The sequence below is a fragment of the Sebastes umbrosus genome, chromosome 3 (assembly GCF_015220745.1).
Source record: "Sebastes umbrosus isolate fSebUmb1 chromosome 3, fSebUmb1.pri, whole genome shotgun sequence".
Classification (NCBI taxonomy): Eukaryota; Metazoa; Chordata; class Actinopteri; order Perciformes; family Sebastidae; genus Sebastes; species Sebastes umbrosus.
In genome coordinates this window covers 11,608,604-11,624,697 of record NC_051271.1, presented here as the reverse complement: position 1 = coordinate 11,624,697, position 16,094 = coordinate 11,608,604, and the positions used below count along the sequence as shown (strand labels likewise).

The 16,094-nt window shown below is 39.7% G+C and overlaps 1 protein-coding gene across 3 annotated transcripts in view; it reads right to left on the bottom strand.

The window, feature by feature from the left end:
• ank2a (ankyrin 2a, neuronal) overlaps positions 1–16,094 on the bottom strand; it is a 100,117-nt gene that overhangs the window by 53,394 nt on the left and 30,629 nt on the right. For all 3 annotated transcript variants that reach the window (XM_037763770.1, XM_037763771.1, XM_037763772.1), the window contains exons 3-27: positions 14,342–14,440; positions 12,660–12,758; positions 12,430–12,528; positions 12,081–12,266; positions 11,720–11,743; positions 11,234–11,242; positions 10,535–10,633; positions 9,906–10,004; positions 9,520–9,618; positions 8,751–8,948; positions 7,854–7,952; positions 7,661–7,759; positions 6,191–6,289; positions 5,828–6,025; positions 5,582–5,680; positions 5,357–5,455; positions 4,471–4,668; positions 3,973–4,071; positions 3,112–3,210; positions 2,885–2,983; positions 2,682–2,780; positions 2,510–2,582; positions 699–825; positions 469–547; positions 1–104 (exon numbers count right to left, since the gene is read on the bottom strand). In XM_037763770.1, coding sequence (XP_037619698.1) covers positions 1–104; positions 469–547; positions 699–825; positions 2,510–2,582; positions 2,682–2,780; positions 2,885–2,983; positions 3,112–3,210; positions 3,973–4,071; positions 4,471–4,668; positions 5,357–5,455; positions 5,582–5,680; positions 5,828–6,025; positions 6,191–6,289; positions 7,661–7,759; positions 7,854–7,952; positions 8,751–8,948; positions 9,520–9,618; positions 9,906–10,004; positions 10,535–10,633; positions 11,234–11,242; positions 11,720–11,743; positions 12,081–12,266; positions 12,430–12,528; positions 12,660–12,758; positions 14,342–14,440 — 2,681 coding nt within the window. The remainder of the gene's footprint in view (positions 105–468; positions 548–698; positions 826–2,509; positions 2,583–2,681; positions 2,781–2,884; positions 2,984–3,111; positions 3,211–3,972; positions 4,072–4,470; positions 4,669–5,356; positions 5,456–5,581; positions 5,681–5,827; positions 6,026–6,190; positions 6,290–7,660; positions 7,760–7,853; positions 7,953–8,750; positions 8,949–9,519; positions 9,619–9,905; positions 10,005–10,534; positions 10,634–11,233; positions 11,243–11,719; positions 11,744–12,080; positions 12,267–12,429; positions 12,529–12,659; positions 12,759–14,341; positions 14,441–16,094) is intronic.

Sequence of the window (16,094 nt, the reverse complement as noted above, 5' to 3'; positions counted from 1 at the left end):
CCAGAGTGTAGCAGACTGGAGGACAGCACCACATTATCAAGGTGCTCAGCTCCCCAGCTCAGACGGAACGAATCCTTATCGTGCTCTCTAGACAGAGCCGACACCTACAGACCGACAAGAAGGCCAGATGAAGTCACAAATGCCAAAATTATTCTCAATTATTCTAAACTAAGGACACCTTAAAGGGATAGTTCGGTGTTTTGAAGTGGGGTTGTATGAGGTACTTATCCATAATCAGTGTATTACCTACAGTAGATGACTGTCGGCATGCCACCAGTTTGGAGAAACAGACAGGAGAACCGACTCAGGAGCAAGGCAATGTGCTGCCTACCTACTGTAGGTAATACACTGACTATGGATAAGTACCTCTTACAACTCCACTTCCAAACACCCAAACTATCCCTTTAGGTAAGGTTATCTTATAAATCTAAACAAAAACCATAGACTTTTTGTAGGCTTTGTCCTCACCTGGTGGCTTGTAATCATGTCTTCGATGAGAACTCCGTCTCTCTGATGGAAACTTTGGTGAATGGGAGTGTGCTGCAGCCTGTTGGAAAAGCAGGTAGTGTCTTTTATGTTTTTGTCTTTATACATGTTTGCATGTGCATCATGGCAGGCCGGTCAACAGCAGTGGATGACGGTATGCATTATGCAAGTTTTTGTTAAGTGCGAGTATGTATGTATGTGTTGATCGTGACCTGTCCAGGTTGTGACTCATGTAGCTGAAGGGATCCAGGTAGTGTCCTGGCAGAGAGTCGTCTCCCAGCTCTCTGAGATCCTCCGCTCTCAGATACTCTCCTCCATCACCCGTCATAGTGTCTTCACCTGGGAGACAAAGATGTGCCATTTGAGTTATAGCATAGAAAAAATAGTCTTCATTATGAGAAACTAAAATTGGCCAGGAAATTCTGGATCTTTTATGACTGTATTTATCTAAACATGTCCACAATCATTGCTGCTTGTCTTTTCCATCTCATTGAAGATTTCACCAAATTGCCAACATACTAGGTTCATTTGACATGTTTCACTCCTCAGAACACACCATACTTAAGGTACATGCATGTGAGCCCTCTAGTAGGACTACATGACGCTGCCATCATTTGCAATCTGCGTCTGAGCAGTGAAACAGGTCTTTGGTTCTGAAGACTTGACAGCCTTGTGGACAATGCATTTTTGTATGTCAGCTTTATTAAACCACTGCATTCCTAAATAATTCATAATTATCATAGCTGTTATAATAATATCCACAGCCCCACACATTACATGCAGTTAGTTTCCGCCATTGCATTATAACACAATAAACAAAGTTCTGATTACACCCAATAAACCACAAGGTGTTAGATCAAGGAAGGTCTGCTTATGTAAAATCGGAGTGTGTGTCCGTCCGGCACGGGCCGATTGCTTGGCCCCAAGAAGTGCTGCTTGCAGCATTGTGGAACGCCGAGGTATGGCTGCATACCGCTGCTTGCACCCAGCAAGTGTGAAGTTCATTGGATGAACGGTGCTACAGCACCATCTATTGGCCAAATGGCACGAAATTTGTGATGGTCACTCAAACATAATGGCTATACATGTCCACCAAATGTGGTTGCAATAGCACAGAGCGTTGAGGAGATATGATATGTTTTGTAATATAAGCCCTGCCCACAGCATTTGAGCTAACTTTGAGGGCCAGCCATAGCAAAACTGTATGGAGCATAACATTTTTTTCCTAATTTTCCCGGCTTGGTCCAGAGATGTTCTGTACCAAATTTTGTGATGATTGCTCAAAATTTGTAGGAGGAGTAGCAAAAAAATCAGATTTGGACACAAAATGGGCATGGCTTATAAGGATAGATTCATTCAATTTTGTTTCTGAGACTTATGGTTAAAAAGTTACAGGCCAAAACACAAAGTTCATTGTTATAGCACCATCATCTGGCCAAATTACACCACATTCCACACTGCACGCCCTTGGGTCCCCAGCAATACACCCGCCAAGTGTGAAGTCGATTGGAAGAATGGTTCTCAAGATATGCGAAGGACATACAGACAGACAGAGATTCTTCGTTCTATAGTTAGATTAATTGCACAACAACAAAACTCTGACATATTAAGACTCTGGGGATTACTGATTTGGAGTAAAAGGCTGGAGACAAAATTCTCAAAACAGCATGACTGCACACTACCAATATGTTCACACTGATTAGTTCCAAGAACACAAAGTCCACACCAGGCTTGCGGAGCAGGGCAGACATTTTGCAGTACCTTCCAGCTCCACAGACATCTCAGATAAAGGCTCGTCTTCCAGCCCCAAAGCTATGAAACACACAGCTTTAAGATCCACGGCTACAAAACTACATCACCTACAATACACAGCTCTTTATGACTACTGAACAAAGAGAGCTAGCATGTTTTATCCAAGGTCAGTTTAGAGATATAGTATCCAATGATAAGATTAGTCTTAAAAAAACATTGCCCGTCCCTTTGTCTTTAAACAGTAAGTTGTTTGTTTTTTTGCTTAACTCACCTTCTTCATCAGACACATCAAGGATCTCAGTCATGGTCTCAGGAACATTGAGCTTGTGTTTCTCTGTGACCGTCTGGTTTGAAAACAGAGAAAAGTTAATCAGATTTTCTGGAAAATTTCAGACAAAACTTACTGGTTCCATATGTGGAGCCTAAAGGTCGCACAAGCTTACCGTTGAGGTAGTGATGACCTCCTCAGTGACGACTTTCAGTGTGTCCACTACAGAGATGTAACCCAGACGTCTGGCAATAGACAGAGCCGTGTTTCCATTCTAACAGAAAGACAGAGAGATAGTGTTCATGTGACATAAAAGAGAGATTACTCATTTACTTTGCTTATTAATGAGAAGAGAGTAAATACTTTTTTCTTTCTTACCACTGTAGTAGCATTGGGCTTGGCGCCATGTTGCAGCAACATATTGATAATATGTGTGTTCCCTTGTTGTGCTGCCTGGTGAAGGGGTGTGTATCCATTCTACAGAAGCAAAGATTTTATCACTGTAAAAACTAAAATAACAGAGACTTTAACTGTATTATGCCTTGTGCTTATTTTAAAAGTTTAAATTGATCAGCATTTCCACAAGTTTGACATTTGAATTCTACCTTGGTTTTGGCGTTGACACTGGCACCTTGCTGTAACAGGAAGTTCACCATCTTGGCGTTTCCATAGTGACAGGCCACTATCAGAGGGGTATATCCAAGCTGAAGAAGTAGTAGGGAGGATGTAAGGATGAAAAACAAATAGTTATTTCCAGATTTATAAGATAAGAGTTTATTCCTGTTACAGACTGTTAAAAGCAACTTCAGTGTGTTATTATTTATATAATCTGCGAACATTAGAAATTTATGGGAGTTTACATTGTTTGATCATTTTATTAGTAGGTTAATTAGTCCATTCCTTAGTTATGTCTTGTTAAGCACAGAAATACTTATTTAGTTAAAATGTTTTAACCCAGGCTGTTTAAGGAGAGGGAATTTAAGAGTCAAACTGAATGAAAAAGATGTTAAAAGCAACATTTTGTTTAATAAAGATTGACAAGGTGTATTGTTTTCACATTTAAATTGCCCTTGGCACTTCACTGTTTTTCAAAACTGGCCTTTCTAAAAAAGTAATTGAATAGTCCTGATATACAGTAGATGTATGATGTAGACATTGCCATGCTTCCCTAAAGCCAGCAGGTGGCAGATATGCTGAATTTGTTTGTATGTGTTACTTTATGTGATTTATTGGTTGAGAGATTCTTCACGTTTAAAAGCAGCTGGTAAACACAACCTCCTGCAGTGAATGCACACAAAATAATACACCATAATACACTGGGGGATTCCCATGAATGAGCCAGCGACTATAATGACATGATACTCTTGTCTCCACTTCCATAAAATCATCACAACATCAGGGACTATTTTTTTCTGTTTATGCATGTTAGTGTGTTTGTGTGTACATTCATGTGTGTGTGTTTGTACCTTAGTTTGCTGATCCAAGTTGGCATCATGTTTAGCCAAAACTTCTGCTGCACTGACTCTGTCTTCTGTGGCTGCGAGATGCAGCGGCGTCAGTCCCGTCTGTAACATACAAAGCACAGAGTTGTCTTAGGCTGCGTACGAAATTCCATATTAACATAGTATTAATTTGACACTAAAACAGTATGTGACACTTTTTTATTATGTCCGAAACCTTAGTATGAAACCAATAGTACATAAATTGCATAGTATTTCCAGTGAAATATTACAGTATGCAAACACTGGACACCACGCCGTCATAAATATCCCACAATGCAATGCGGGAATGGTGCTGCAGAAAAATCTATAACTCAATCCCTGTTGTATATTCTGAATGGTTGCAAGATTAAAGAGAACTAATGGTGCCACCCTTAGTAATAATAAACAACCGTAATAGATGCAGTGTCTAAAACAAGTGTCTGACAGAAGAAGTATTAAAACATGTCTGAGTTTGTGTGTGACCTTAGTGGCTGTGTTGACGTGAGCTCCTTTGCCCAGCAGCAGGCTGGCCATCTCAGCGTGTCCTTCCTGGACGGCCAGGTGGAGAGGGCTGACTCCCTGCTTGGTCAGAACGTTGGTCTCTGCTCCGTACTGCAGCAGCGCTAACGCAATGTTCGTCTGGTTCTTCTTGGCTGCAATGTGGAGAGGAGTGTAGCCATTCTGGAAAGGGAGGAAAGTGAACAGTTAACATGCTATAACAACATCAATTCATGTGGGTAAAAGTCACCCTATAAATATTAAACAGTGGCTTAAAGAGCAGGTGTTTATGATTTCTTTTTTTTTTCCAGTGCAGCTAAAATAAAAAAACTCAACTTTATTTATGTTGCACCTTTCATACAAACATGCATCCCAAAGTGCTTCATATAGCAAGATTAAAACAACACAGACATAAAATAAGAACAACAAAAGTGGACAACAATAGATACAACTTTGCTAGACTAAAAATTACAACAATAAAATGTTAAATAAAATAAAAGTCAAAATAAAGTAAACACTTAAAAAACTAAGGCTATGATATTACTCCAAATTAAAAGCCTGATTAAAAAGATAGGTATTTAACTTCCTTTTAAAAATATAGAGAGCTTTCCATTCTGATATCCAGAGGCATCAAGAATATCTCAAGTTTTGGTATCAGCTCTTAAAAATCAAAGGACTTCTTACAGTAGCTTCTTATCTCACTCTCAAGCTCTTGTTATCACGACTATAATGTAAAATCCTCGACGAGATCTTGCAGTAAGCTGAAGAAAAGGGTTCACTCAAAAAGTAAAATGCGATGTTAAAGCAGAATGCATAACATTTTGTGAGAGTGTCTGAAGTACCTTTCTGCTTTAAAATCCTTTTGTCTCACCTTTGCAGTAGCATAAGGCGATGCCCCTTTATCCAGCAGCAGCAGAGCTACTTCTTGGTTGTCATAATGAGCTGCCACGTGTAGCGGAGTCAGGCCGTTCTGTAAGAGGAAGCATTTGATTAAATGATTGATATTTGCGTTATGGAAAAGTGCACATTTAGGATTTTATTATGTTTTTAATTGTGTTCAAATAATGCCTATAAATAATGCTGATTTTGGATTCACCTTGCCAGCGTCATCAGGAAGAGCTTTGCGTTGAAGGAGAAGTTTTGCTACATCGAGGCTTCCGTACTTAGCTGCTACATGTAATGGAGTGAATCCCTTCTGTGGACGGAAAAGGGAAAAGTTTGATTTAAACCTGCATGTCCAAACTGTTAATGTTTAACTGGATATTTGTGAGTCTATGTAAGAATGTGTTTTTTGAAGATTAGGTATTTGTCTGTCTGTGTGCATCATGTTCTATCCTCTCACCTTTGTGGCCAGCGAGTGCGAGGCTCCGGCCTCCAGCAGCACGGCAGCGGTCTCTACCTGGCCCTCCCTCGCTGATATGTGGAGGGGAGTGTAGCCGTTGGTGGTGGAGGCATCTGGATGAGCCATGTGCTGCAGCAGCAACTGGACAATATCAGTCTTCCCCAAACGGGATGATATGTGGAGGGGAGTCTGGTCCTCCTGTGGTTCAGGGGTGAAAAGGCAGAGAGACAGGTAGAGGCAGTTTTGTGTTAGACAAGATAGACAGCAGCCGGAGCTGAGGCAGGCGACATTGCCCAATATTGCTTATTTATGATAAACAGGAGAAAACAGTGATTGACTCTGATGATGCGACAGCTGACTCACCCTGGCTATGGCATCCACCAACGCTCCATTCCTCAGCAGACAGCGAACCACTTCCATCTGACCTGCTCGTGCTGCCATGTGGAGAGCTGTCTCACCACGCTGATATGCAAAGACAGAATGAGCAGTAAGACGCTGTGCTGAAGGAAACACTCAAGATGTCAGAGACAGAGACAAGACCAAGACCAGACCAGTGGGAGTCCCACACTGCATGACATGCTCAGGGTAAAATGTGGAACATGCAAACCAGAGGCACATCTGAAAGATTCACATTGACATAAGAACACCCACAGAGAGCAAACAAAGTTTCCTCTTCATTCTCCTCTTTTATTGCTGTACATACTGTATGTGTGTGTATGTATAAGTGTACCATGAGAAATGTTTTGATAAAATAATCAAACGGCATTACAGAGGTGAATTTTATGTGTGGGAATTTTCCTCTGTTTCATATTATCAATCACAGTAATGATGTTAACAAATAAATCAGAAAAATAAAAAGGCAATTTAGTGATACCCTTGTAGTTGTGGTCTAGACCGGTCTTAAAATAAAATCCAGAGACCGAGATGAGACCTTCAGAAAAGAGGTCCAATACAGATCTTGTGTACTACAACACTACTACTGACTACTAGGAGTGTAAGAAAATATTGATACACATGAGTTTCGCGATATTATATTTCACAATACTGTATCGATTTTCCAAAACACTGTATCGATTTTTAATTAACCTCTTAAAAATCCACTGGCCCGCTATTCTGTCTTTCTGGGGTTGTAGCGGGTTCAAGTTTAAGGCTAGAGTCAAAATATTGACATCATATGAAACTAGAAAACCGAAGGAATCCATTTGTACCAGCAATGTTATACTTGCATGTCGCGAAGGAGGATAAAAAATGCTATAATTTATGCTCAAATTTGGCAAGGAAAAACTGGCAATGCCATTTTCAAAGGGGTCCTTTGACCTCTGACCTCAAGATATGTGAATGAATATGGGTTCTATGGGTACCCACGAGTCTCCCCTTTACAGACAAGCCCACTTTATGATATTCACATGCAGTTTTGGGCAAAAGCCAAGTAATTCTTTGCATGCAGTATAAATGTGTTATTTTCACCTATTCTAAAATGGTGTGTTTAAATATTTCTGCATACTGGGGTCCCTAAACAGTCTTAGAATTACATAAATTGGGTATGACTGTAAAACTGAGACTCTCTGAGTCAAATTGTATTCATGTGTAATGATGTTAGTCCCCATAGTAGCCATCTTATATAGTTTTTAAACTCAGATTCTATACATATGGTGGTGTGTCTTTATACTATGACAGTTTTCCTAAAATTAGATTTTTAAAGAATTGCAATATATTGCCTTATATTTTGAATCGTTACCCCTGCATCATGATATGTATTGTATCGCCAGATTCTTGCCAGTACACAGCCCTACTGACTACAGAGAGCTGAACTAACTATTTGTCAGTACTCACAATATTACGGACGTCAGGAGATGCTCCATTCTGTAGCAGAAGTAAAACGATGTTGAGGTGGCCCATGAAGGCAGCTACATGGATGGGAGTCAGACCAGACTAGAAAAAAAGAGAGAGGCAGAAAGATGAGCATACAGAAAAGTGTTCTGTACTTACAGGTGCTGCTCTGAGACATTCCCACAAAGTGTCTCACCTCAGTAATGGCCTGAATGGAAGCTCCATATTTGACCAACAGTTCCATCACCTTCACCCTGTTCTTCTTACAGGCGATATGGAGAGGAGTGAAACCATTCTGGGAGAGCGAGAGAGAGCGAAAGAGAAATAAACAGATAAATACTATATCTACGTACATCTGGAGGAGGAAATTAGAGCTGTAATCTTGTCAACTATTAAATTAATCACCAACTATTTTGATAATCGATTTGAGTAATTTTTTTAGGGAAAAAAAAGTCATAATTCTCTGATTCCAGCTACTTAAATATGAATATTTTCTGGTTTCTTTACTCCTCTATGACAGTAAACGGAATATCTTTGAGTTGTAGACAAAACAAGACATTTGAGGACGTCATCTTTGGCTTCCGGAGACACTGATTGACATTTTTCATAATTTTCTGACATTTTATAGACCAAACAACAAATCGATTAATCGAGAAAATAATAGCCAGATTAATCAACAATTAAAATAATCATTAATAATAATCGCAGCCCTTGAGGAAATGTAGTTTTAGTTTTATTCTTGGCCCTTCCTTTATCCGATTCTTCTCTCCGATAATGTGGAACTCGTCAGGAACATTTACATAGTAAGTAATGTAGTAATAATGACTTGTATATTGGTAAATAATCACTAAATTTATAGTATAACTTTTTTTACACTCTTGGCTAACGGTGCCCCGTCTTACTGAGGAGAATGGTGCCGTTTCCCTATGTTTAATTTAATCTGACAGGCATTATAGGAATCATCCCAAACCCAGTATTATCTTCTGCTCACTCTTCCTGTCTGAGCATGGTTACGTGCATGTGTGTACTGTATATTTGTGAGTCTGTGTCTATTTTGTGCTGGTACAGTTGTTCTTATCCTGTGAATCCCTACCAGAGCTCTGACGTTGGGGTTGGCCTTCTTGTCCAGCAGAAGCTTGGTGACTCTGTAGTGGCCACAGTGAGCAGCGACGTGCAGCGCTGTGAGGTAGTCCAGTGTGACGTCGTCAACAGGAGCCTTGTACTGCAGCAGGAATTTAACACACTCTACGTGGTCTCCCTGGGCCGACATGTGCAGCGGGGACAGTCCGTTCTGTGTGAGGACAAAAGTAACGATGCATTGGTCAGAAAAGCAGCACGTTGAAGAAAGAAATGGCAGAGATGAGAAGCAAAAGGAAGAGAAAAAAACAGGTACAATATATGAAGTGCTTTTCAAGTGAAACCACTGAAAGCCTGAGGTTTATTGCAACATAATTCTATCTATTTATCTATAAAGGAATCTTTTCAAAAATTACCACCTTATTTATTGTCACTCCTGTTCCTGAGACATTATACCCATAACACCCGCTCTCAGGACCGGCTTGCACTATACAGAGTAGACTGAAACTTGACACACGTCGATATTGAATTCAAACATTTAGTTAGAGGTTTTATTGATTTTAAGTATGACTGTTTTACATAGTATTTTTACCTCATTTTTATACCTACGCCAAGGATATTTTAGAAAACATTTATTTATAACTTCTCATGCTGTTGTCTATAAGTGTATGCATTTAAATCTTGCTGTTTTATTATCATTCGGGTCTCACTTGTAGATGAGATTTTGATCTAAATGTGATTTCCTGATTAAATAAAATATGTCGAATGGCACAGCCATACACTACCTTGGTTCTGGCTAAGATGGGAGCTCCTCTCTCCAGCAGGATTTCCACCGCTGGGTCGTGTCCACTCCTGGCTGCACAGTGCAGAGGGGTCAGCCCATCCTGCGGGACAATCACACATGCACAAACGAACACGTATAAATATACACAATGTAGACATAAATCCAGTTTGTCAGTTTAAACAAAAGAGGCAATTGACAAGTGGTTGGTAGACTCTACTAAGCAGTCACTAGACCGATTAGTTAATAAAAGCAATGATGTAATGTAACATTTAGTGTACATTTACTCAAGTACTAAGATTTCGAATGCAGGACAGAGTACTTTTACACTGTGTACGTCTTCCACAACTTAATAAAAGCTGATGTCCAGACTTTAAGTAAGAGTCTCACCTTGGTTTTAGCATCGATCTGACCTCCTCGGTCCAACAGCAGGGCCACCATGTTGGTGTTGCCTCTCTTGGAGGCCACATGGAGCGGCGTTATCCCATTCTGACAAGGCAGGCAAGGAAAGAAAGAAACTGTAAAAATGTAACTTGCACACTTTGCTTTTGTACATAGTATGTTATTCTATGTGTATATTTCATATTTTATTTTTGTAGTAGTCTGGTATATTTCTAGTGTATTCTAATATATTCTTTATATGGTGTATACTATAGATATTTATTTCTAGTGTTGATATGTATATTTGCTGTGTATTTACTGTTCCTGTGCATTTCCTGTATCTATCTATCTATCTATCTATCTATCTATCTATCTATCTATCCATCTATCTATCTAACTGCATTTAAAGAAACTGAAACTAACTTCATGGACCGATCTCAAGAAAGCAACGCTGTTGAAAACATGCAAAAACAAATGCAACCTTTGACAAGCTAGGAGGAAATGCAGTTAATGAAGGCTAAGATTAAAAGGGAAAGTTATGTGGTATATGGTAAGTCTCAAAATGAAAAGAAAAAACATAAAGTTTTAATAGACAACAGTACAGAAAATGTGTTGATTTGTTAAAATGGGGGAGATACCCTGGCTGTGAAGTCCACAGCAGCTCCTCTGTTCATCAACAGGGTGGAGACATTGACGTTACCATAGTGAGCCGCGATGTGCAGAGGGGTAAACCCGCTCTGTTTGAGACGGATAAGGAGAGAGGAGGGAAGGAGGGATTGAGATGGAAAGGGAAATAGGTTGGAGGACACAAAAAGGAAGAAACAGAAAATTGGTTGAAACAGCAGGTGAGGTTTTAAAAGATGGGAAAAGTAAGATGAAATGAGAGGGGGGAAAAAAACAATAAAACGAAAGTAAGAAGGATAGCAAAGGTTAGATTTGTCTGTGGCAGATACAGGAAGGAAACCTGACTCTACTGAACCAGCATTACGATGAGGCAGCATGCTGAAAAAAAGAAACTACTCACATCGGTGTAAGAAGAAGCATGAAAAAATGAGCATACCCCAAAATAGCACAGGCAATACATAATGCATGCAAAAATCCTGTAAGTCTGCCATGCTCACTAAAAAAAACACAAATGGTGAAAAAAATCAAAGCACTTTGGGTTTTTGAATACCAAAGGTTCAACGTAAAGGACATTATAAACCAAAACTGAAATACAGAAAGCAACTACGCACTATGTGTATCTGCTTGGACGGACAAATGGACATTCATATATAAACCATATATATATATATACTTATCTACAGTACATAGTTGTAGGTGGATTTATTCCTTACCTTCCCATTCTGATAGACATGGTGCAATTTAATTAAGAAACAGAGTTAACTTAAAGATCAACAACGTGTTTCAGAGGAAAAACAATGCTATCAACGTGCTTCAAAGTACACATGCTGCAGGTTATGCAAAGAAAAAGCAAGTGCAATTTGAAATGTCAATATCAAAATCTGTAAACATTTAATTGAGTGATTCATTAATTCAAAATATAATACAAATATAAATACAAAAGAAATGTAAAATAAATAATCTGTTATTAAAATGCCATAAACTAACATTCTCTGGGATCTATCAATAATAAACACAATGTCTTTTGCTGTCAGCCATGCAGGAGTGTGAAGTACAGCATAGTCAGCGGCATGCATTCATATTAATGGTACATAATTCTGACATTGTTATATGAGGGAATGATCAGGACAAAACAGCTGAAAGAGATGGTCAGTAGTGACAAAACTGAATTAAATGAAGAGGCGATAGAGTCTGTATACCTCCGTGGTTCTATTGACCATCATCTGGTTAGGACGCATAGAGAGAGAAAGGGGGAATAGGAGGTAGGATTGTTAGGGAAAAAGGGGCTTATCACAACATTCACGTTAAACACAGGGTAAGTTTACAAGATCACACAAATTGAAAACAGAAAGACGTGGAGGCAAACAACAACACATTCTGAGAGAGGCTCTGTCCATTAATATTATCATATTCCTAAATCAAATAATCAATAGAATGTATAAAACCATCAACATGAAAAATCACCCATTCAGTGAGATGCATTATCACACACTTCCCTGCTCCCCCTCTTATAATTACACTCTCCCCCTGCTTTCTGTTCCTATTCTGTCCCTCCCTCACCTTCGACTGGACGTCCGCGTTGTGGTCGTTCTGGAGTAGCAGGGCGGCAGACTTCGTGTCGTCTTTGCGGGCTGCGATGTGCAGGGCCGGGAGGCGGACCTTACCCTTGGTGTCGTGCTCCAACAGCAGGGAGACCACTGAGTTGTGGCCCTGCTGGAGGGCGATGGCCAGCGGGGTGAAGCCATCCTGGAGGAGCAGAGAAGAATAAACAAGAAAAATTAAAAGGAGCAGTGTGTAGGATCTGGCGGTATCTAGTGAGGACCAACTGAAGGCTCTCGCCAATAGATCCCCCTAATTGTTACATGCTGGTTTAGAGGAAAATGAAAGGACAATGGGGATATCAGTATACCTCTGTTGCAATGCTTTGGTTCCCGTCGTTTTCCAACATGAATCGCACCACCTCCAAGTGATTCTCCTGGGCTGCCATGTAGAGAGGAGTGAAGCCATTCTGTGGAGGCAAAAGCATACAGTTCATACTTGCTCACACACATATAATGTAAGATAATATTCTCGCCATTGGTGTTACACTTTTTTTTTTGTATTATCTTAATAGCTTTTGATCATTGAGCAGCTTCTCACCTGTGACTGAGAGTTGACGTCTCCTCCTCTCTTCATCAGTAGTCTGACTACTTCTTTTTGTCCGGCCAATGCGGCAATATGGAGGGCAGTGTTTCCTTTCTGCAGAGAAAAACAGAGTTAAGGCCACCAGCCAAGTGTGCATCCTGTGTGGGAATAAATGCCTTAAAGATTAGACCTGCTTGAAAGGGATGTTGAAGGGATGATGAAAGGAAATGTTTTGATTTTGCATTTGTTTTTATTTCCAGGACTTACTGACTGATTAAATAGTACATTTAGTATTTTTCAACCTGGACCCTATAATTCCATGTTTTTGTGTCTAACTGATTAATAAGAACAATTTCTGAAATTGGTCCAGTATTGAGGGAGAACGCTGTAGCTGCTCATGGGCTGCAATATGGTGCTATTGGGGCAAGCTGGCACCGTCATTTACGTCCACTAAAAGTGCTCGTTTTTGTCATGACAGGCTCTGATTGTTATTATAGGTGTCTGACAACATTATGGAAAGAGTCTTGACGTGATCCCGGTAGACAACGGTGGAATAGTAAAAGACATCCATGTTGGAAACGTGAGTGTCAGCCGGGCAGAGTTTGTTGTGTTGTATAGAAAGGGTAGCTTAGTGTTATCTAAAAGATTTTCAATGTCATGGCTTAATATTTAGATGATTTTGACGATGTAGATGATGTCTTTGAATTCACGGCCACCCGTATTTATTTGAGCCAGAGTATACAGATATTCAGATTTTTTACATCGAGACTTCTCCTTGAGCGGGACTTGGACACAATAACAAACAGATTGGATCAAGAGAAAGGTAAGAAAAAGGTTTTATTTCTCTGTAGGGTCCTTTCTATAATGTTGTCAGACACTTATATAAAAACGATCTGATCCTGTCAGTGGCAAAAACAAGCACTTTTAGTGGACGTAACGTTACTGTAGACTGACGCTGCTCAGCGTTCTCCCTCAATGCTGGACCAATTTCAAAAATTGTTGTCCCCATCAATCACTTTGACACAAAAACATGGCAAAAATAGGGTCCAGATTGAAAAATCTCAAAGTTACCCTTTAATATCAAAGGCCAAATTCATGTCAATCCAAGGACGTTGGCAGCAGGGTGACAGATTCTTTGCAGGCTGTTTACTGTTGCTAGTTGTTAAACCTGGCACATTAGACACCAACAGAGTCACATACCAAACAGCTTGCCAAGTAGCTTACCCTCACACTCTCTCTCACCCCCCCTGTCTCCTTCCAGTAAAGGTAGAATATCTAATCACGATGTACTTTGACTAGATTTAAAATGTTGTTATAATCTCAGTGTCAATTAAAAGAGGAAGAAATACAAAAGAATGAATCCAGAAACGCATATGAGACCTTCATGTTGGAGAACATTTGGTTATTTTGAGTGTATAAAGTTGCAAAATTAACCTATTTTCATATGACCTCTTACATCACCCTCAGGTCCATCACCACCCTTGCGAATCAAGTTTCATAGTTCAAGAGAGACGCAGTGATTTACGTAGTACTTTACAACTGATACCACTATATATTACTCACATTCATGTGCACTCCTTCCCGTCATCTCCCCCTTTCTCTCTCTGTCACCCAGCTATCACTATCATCCCCTCCCTCCTTTCTTTTTTCCACTTGTCTTCCTCGATGTATGTATTGACATTGATATGTGCATGTACCTTGGTGGGAGAGTCAACAGGTGCTCCTCTCTCCAACAGTTCCTCCACTAAATCCTTGTGTCCCTCCTTCGCTGCCAGATGCAGAGCGTTCAGACCGTTCTGGAGAGAAAAGCAAAAGAACATAAACATAAGATTTCAAGAAAACAAATGTGGTAAAGTGATTATTGCAACAAGAGCTGCAGCGATTAATCCATTAGTTGTCAACTATTAATATAATCTCCATCTATTTTGAGAAACGATTAATCGGTTTGAGTATCTTGATAAGAAAGAAAGTCTAAATTCTCTGATTCCAGCTTCTTAAAAGTGAATATTTTCACTCCTCTATGACAGTAAACTGAAGATCTTGAGCTTTGGGAAACACTGATCCCGATTTTCCACCATTTTCGGACATTTTATAGTCCAAACAATTAATCATTTAATCCAGAAAATAAACGACAGATTAATCGATAAGGAAAATAATCGTTAGTTGCAGCCCTAATTGCAACTGAGTGGTGCTCATGGAATTACATTACAAGTATGCATACTACTTTTGTGAAGCCTACAGTGTAAAGTTGCTGAAGTGTTGATATGTCATACTGTTGTGAGGTGTTGAATTACACATTGAAATACACATCGCATACGAACAATGTTATGTGTAGTAGGACTGGAACATTTTATTCAACAACATTAGGATCAGAAAAGAAATGTAATGTTACTGTGTGTAAAATATGAAATTAAGAAATTAGGGCTGCAACTAACGATAATTTTCATTATCGATTAATCTGTTGATTATTGTCTCGATTAATAAATAATTGTTTGGTCCATAAAAATGTCAGAAAATTGTGAAAAATGTCGATCAGTGTTTCCCAAAGACCAAGATGACGTCCTCAAATGTCTTGTTTTGTCCACAACTCAAAGATATTCAGTTTACTGTCATAGAGGAGTAAAGAAACCAGAAAATATTCACCTTTAAGAAGCTGGAATCAGAGAATTTTGACTTATTATTCCTATTCATAAAAATTACTCAAACTGGTTAATCATTAGCAAAATAGTGGCGATAAATTTAATAGTTGATATAACAAATAAGAAAAAAAACAAACAAAAAAAAAACAAGGAAAGAGATGCTTATTTCTAGAAATAATTTGGGAGATCAACATCCAGCAACTCAAACACAAGAAGTTCGTCATCAGTTAGAGGATTTTAGAGGCTGATTTTCCCCTCAGGCAGGTTTGCTGTGAGCGTAACATCAAAGGCCTGTGATCCATCAACCAGAGCTACAGGTAAGCAGCAGCACACAAGGAGGAGAGTAGAGAGTAAATGTTTCACACTGATGCAGCACAACTGATGTATTTATACATGCAGAAACATATTTCCTCTGAGACAGACGAGTATACACACACAGAAGAATATTTCACCTCATCCTCCTCCTCCTCTTCCATTCTGCGCCGTGTCTCTCTGAAACTACGAGAGTATCTTAAACCGTGACCTCGTTTTTTATCCTTCGGGTTTCCTGCTCCTTTTATTCAAACCAATCTCTTTCCGTCGTCTTTTCCTTCCTGTCAGTTCCCTCCGTAGGTCTTTCTTTGCTCTTTTCTATCTTTTGCCTTCTTAAACGGTGCTGGGTTTAGAAGTGATGGAGCTCCGACCATCAGCAGCGGTCCTCTGCATCCTTCCACTCCCCTCCCTCCCCCTGGTTTAGATCCAAGCTTCTGGGTCTGTCTGGCTTTGTCTCCCCCCTGCAGGCTCTATCAGATGGGCTAGAGAGAGGAACTGT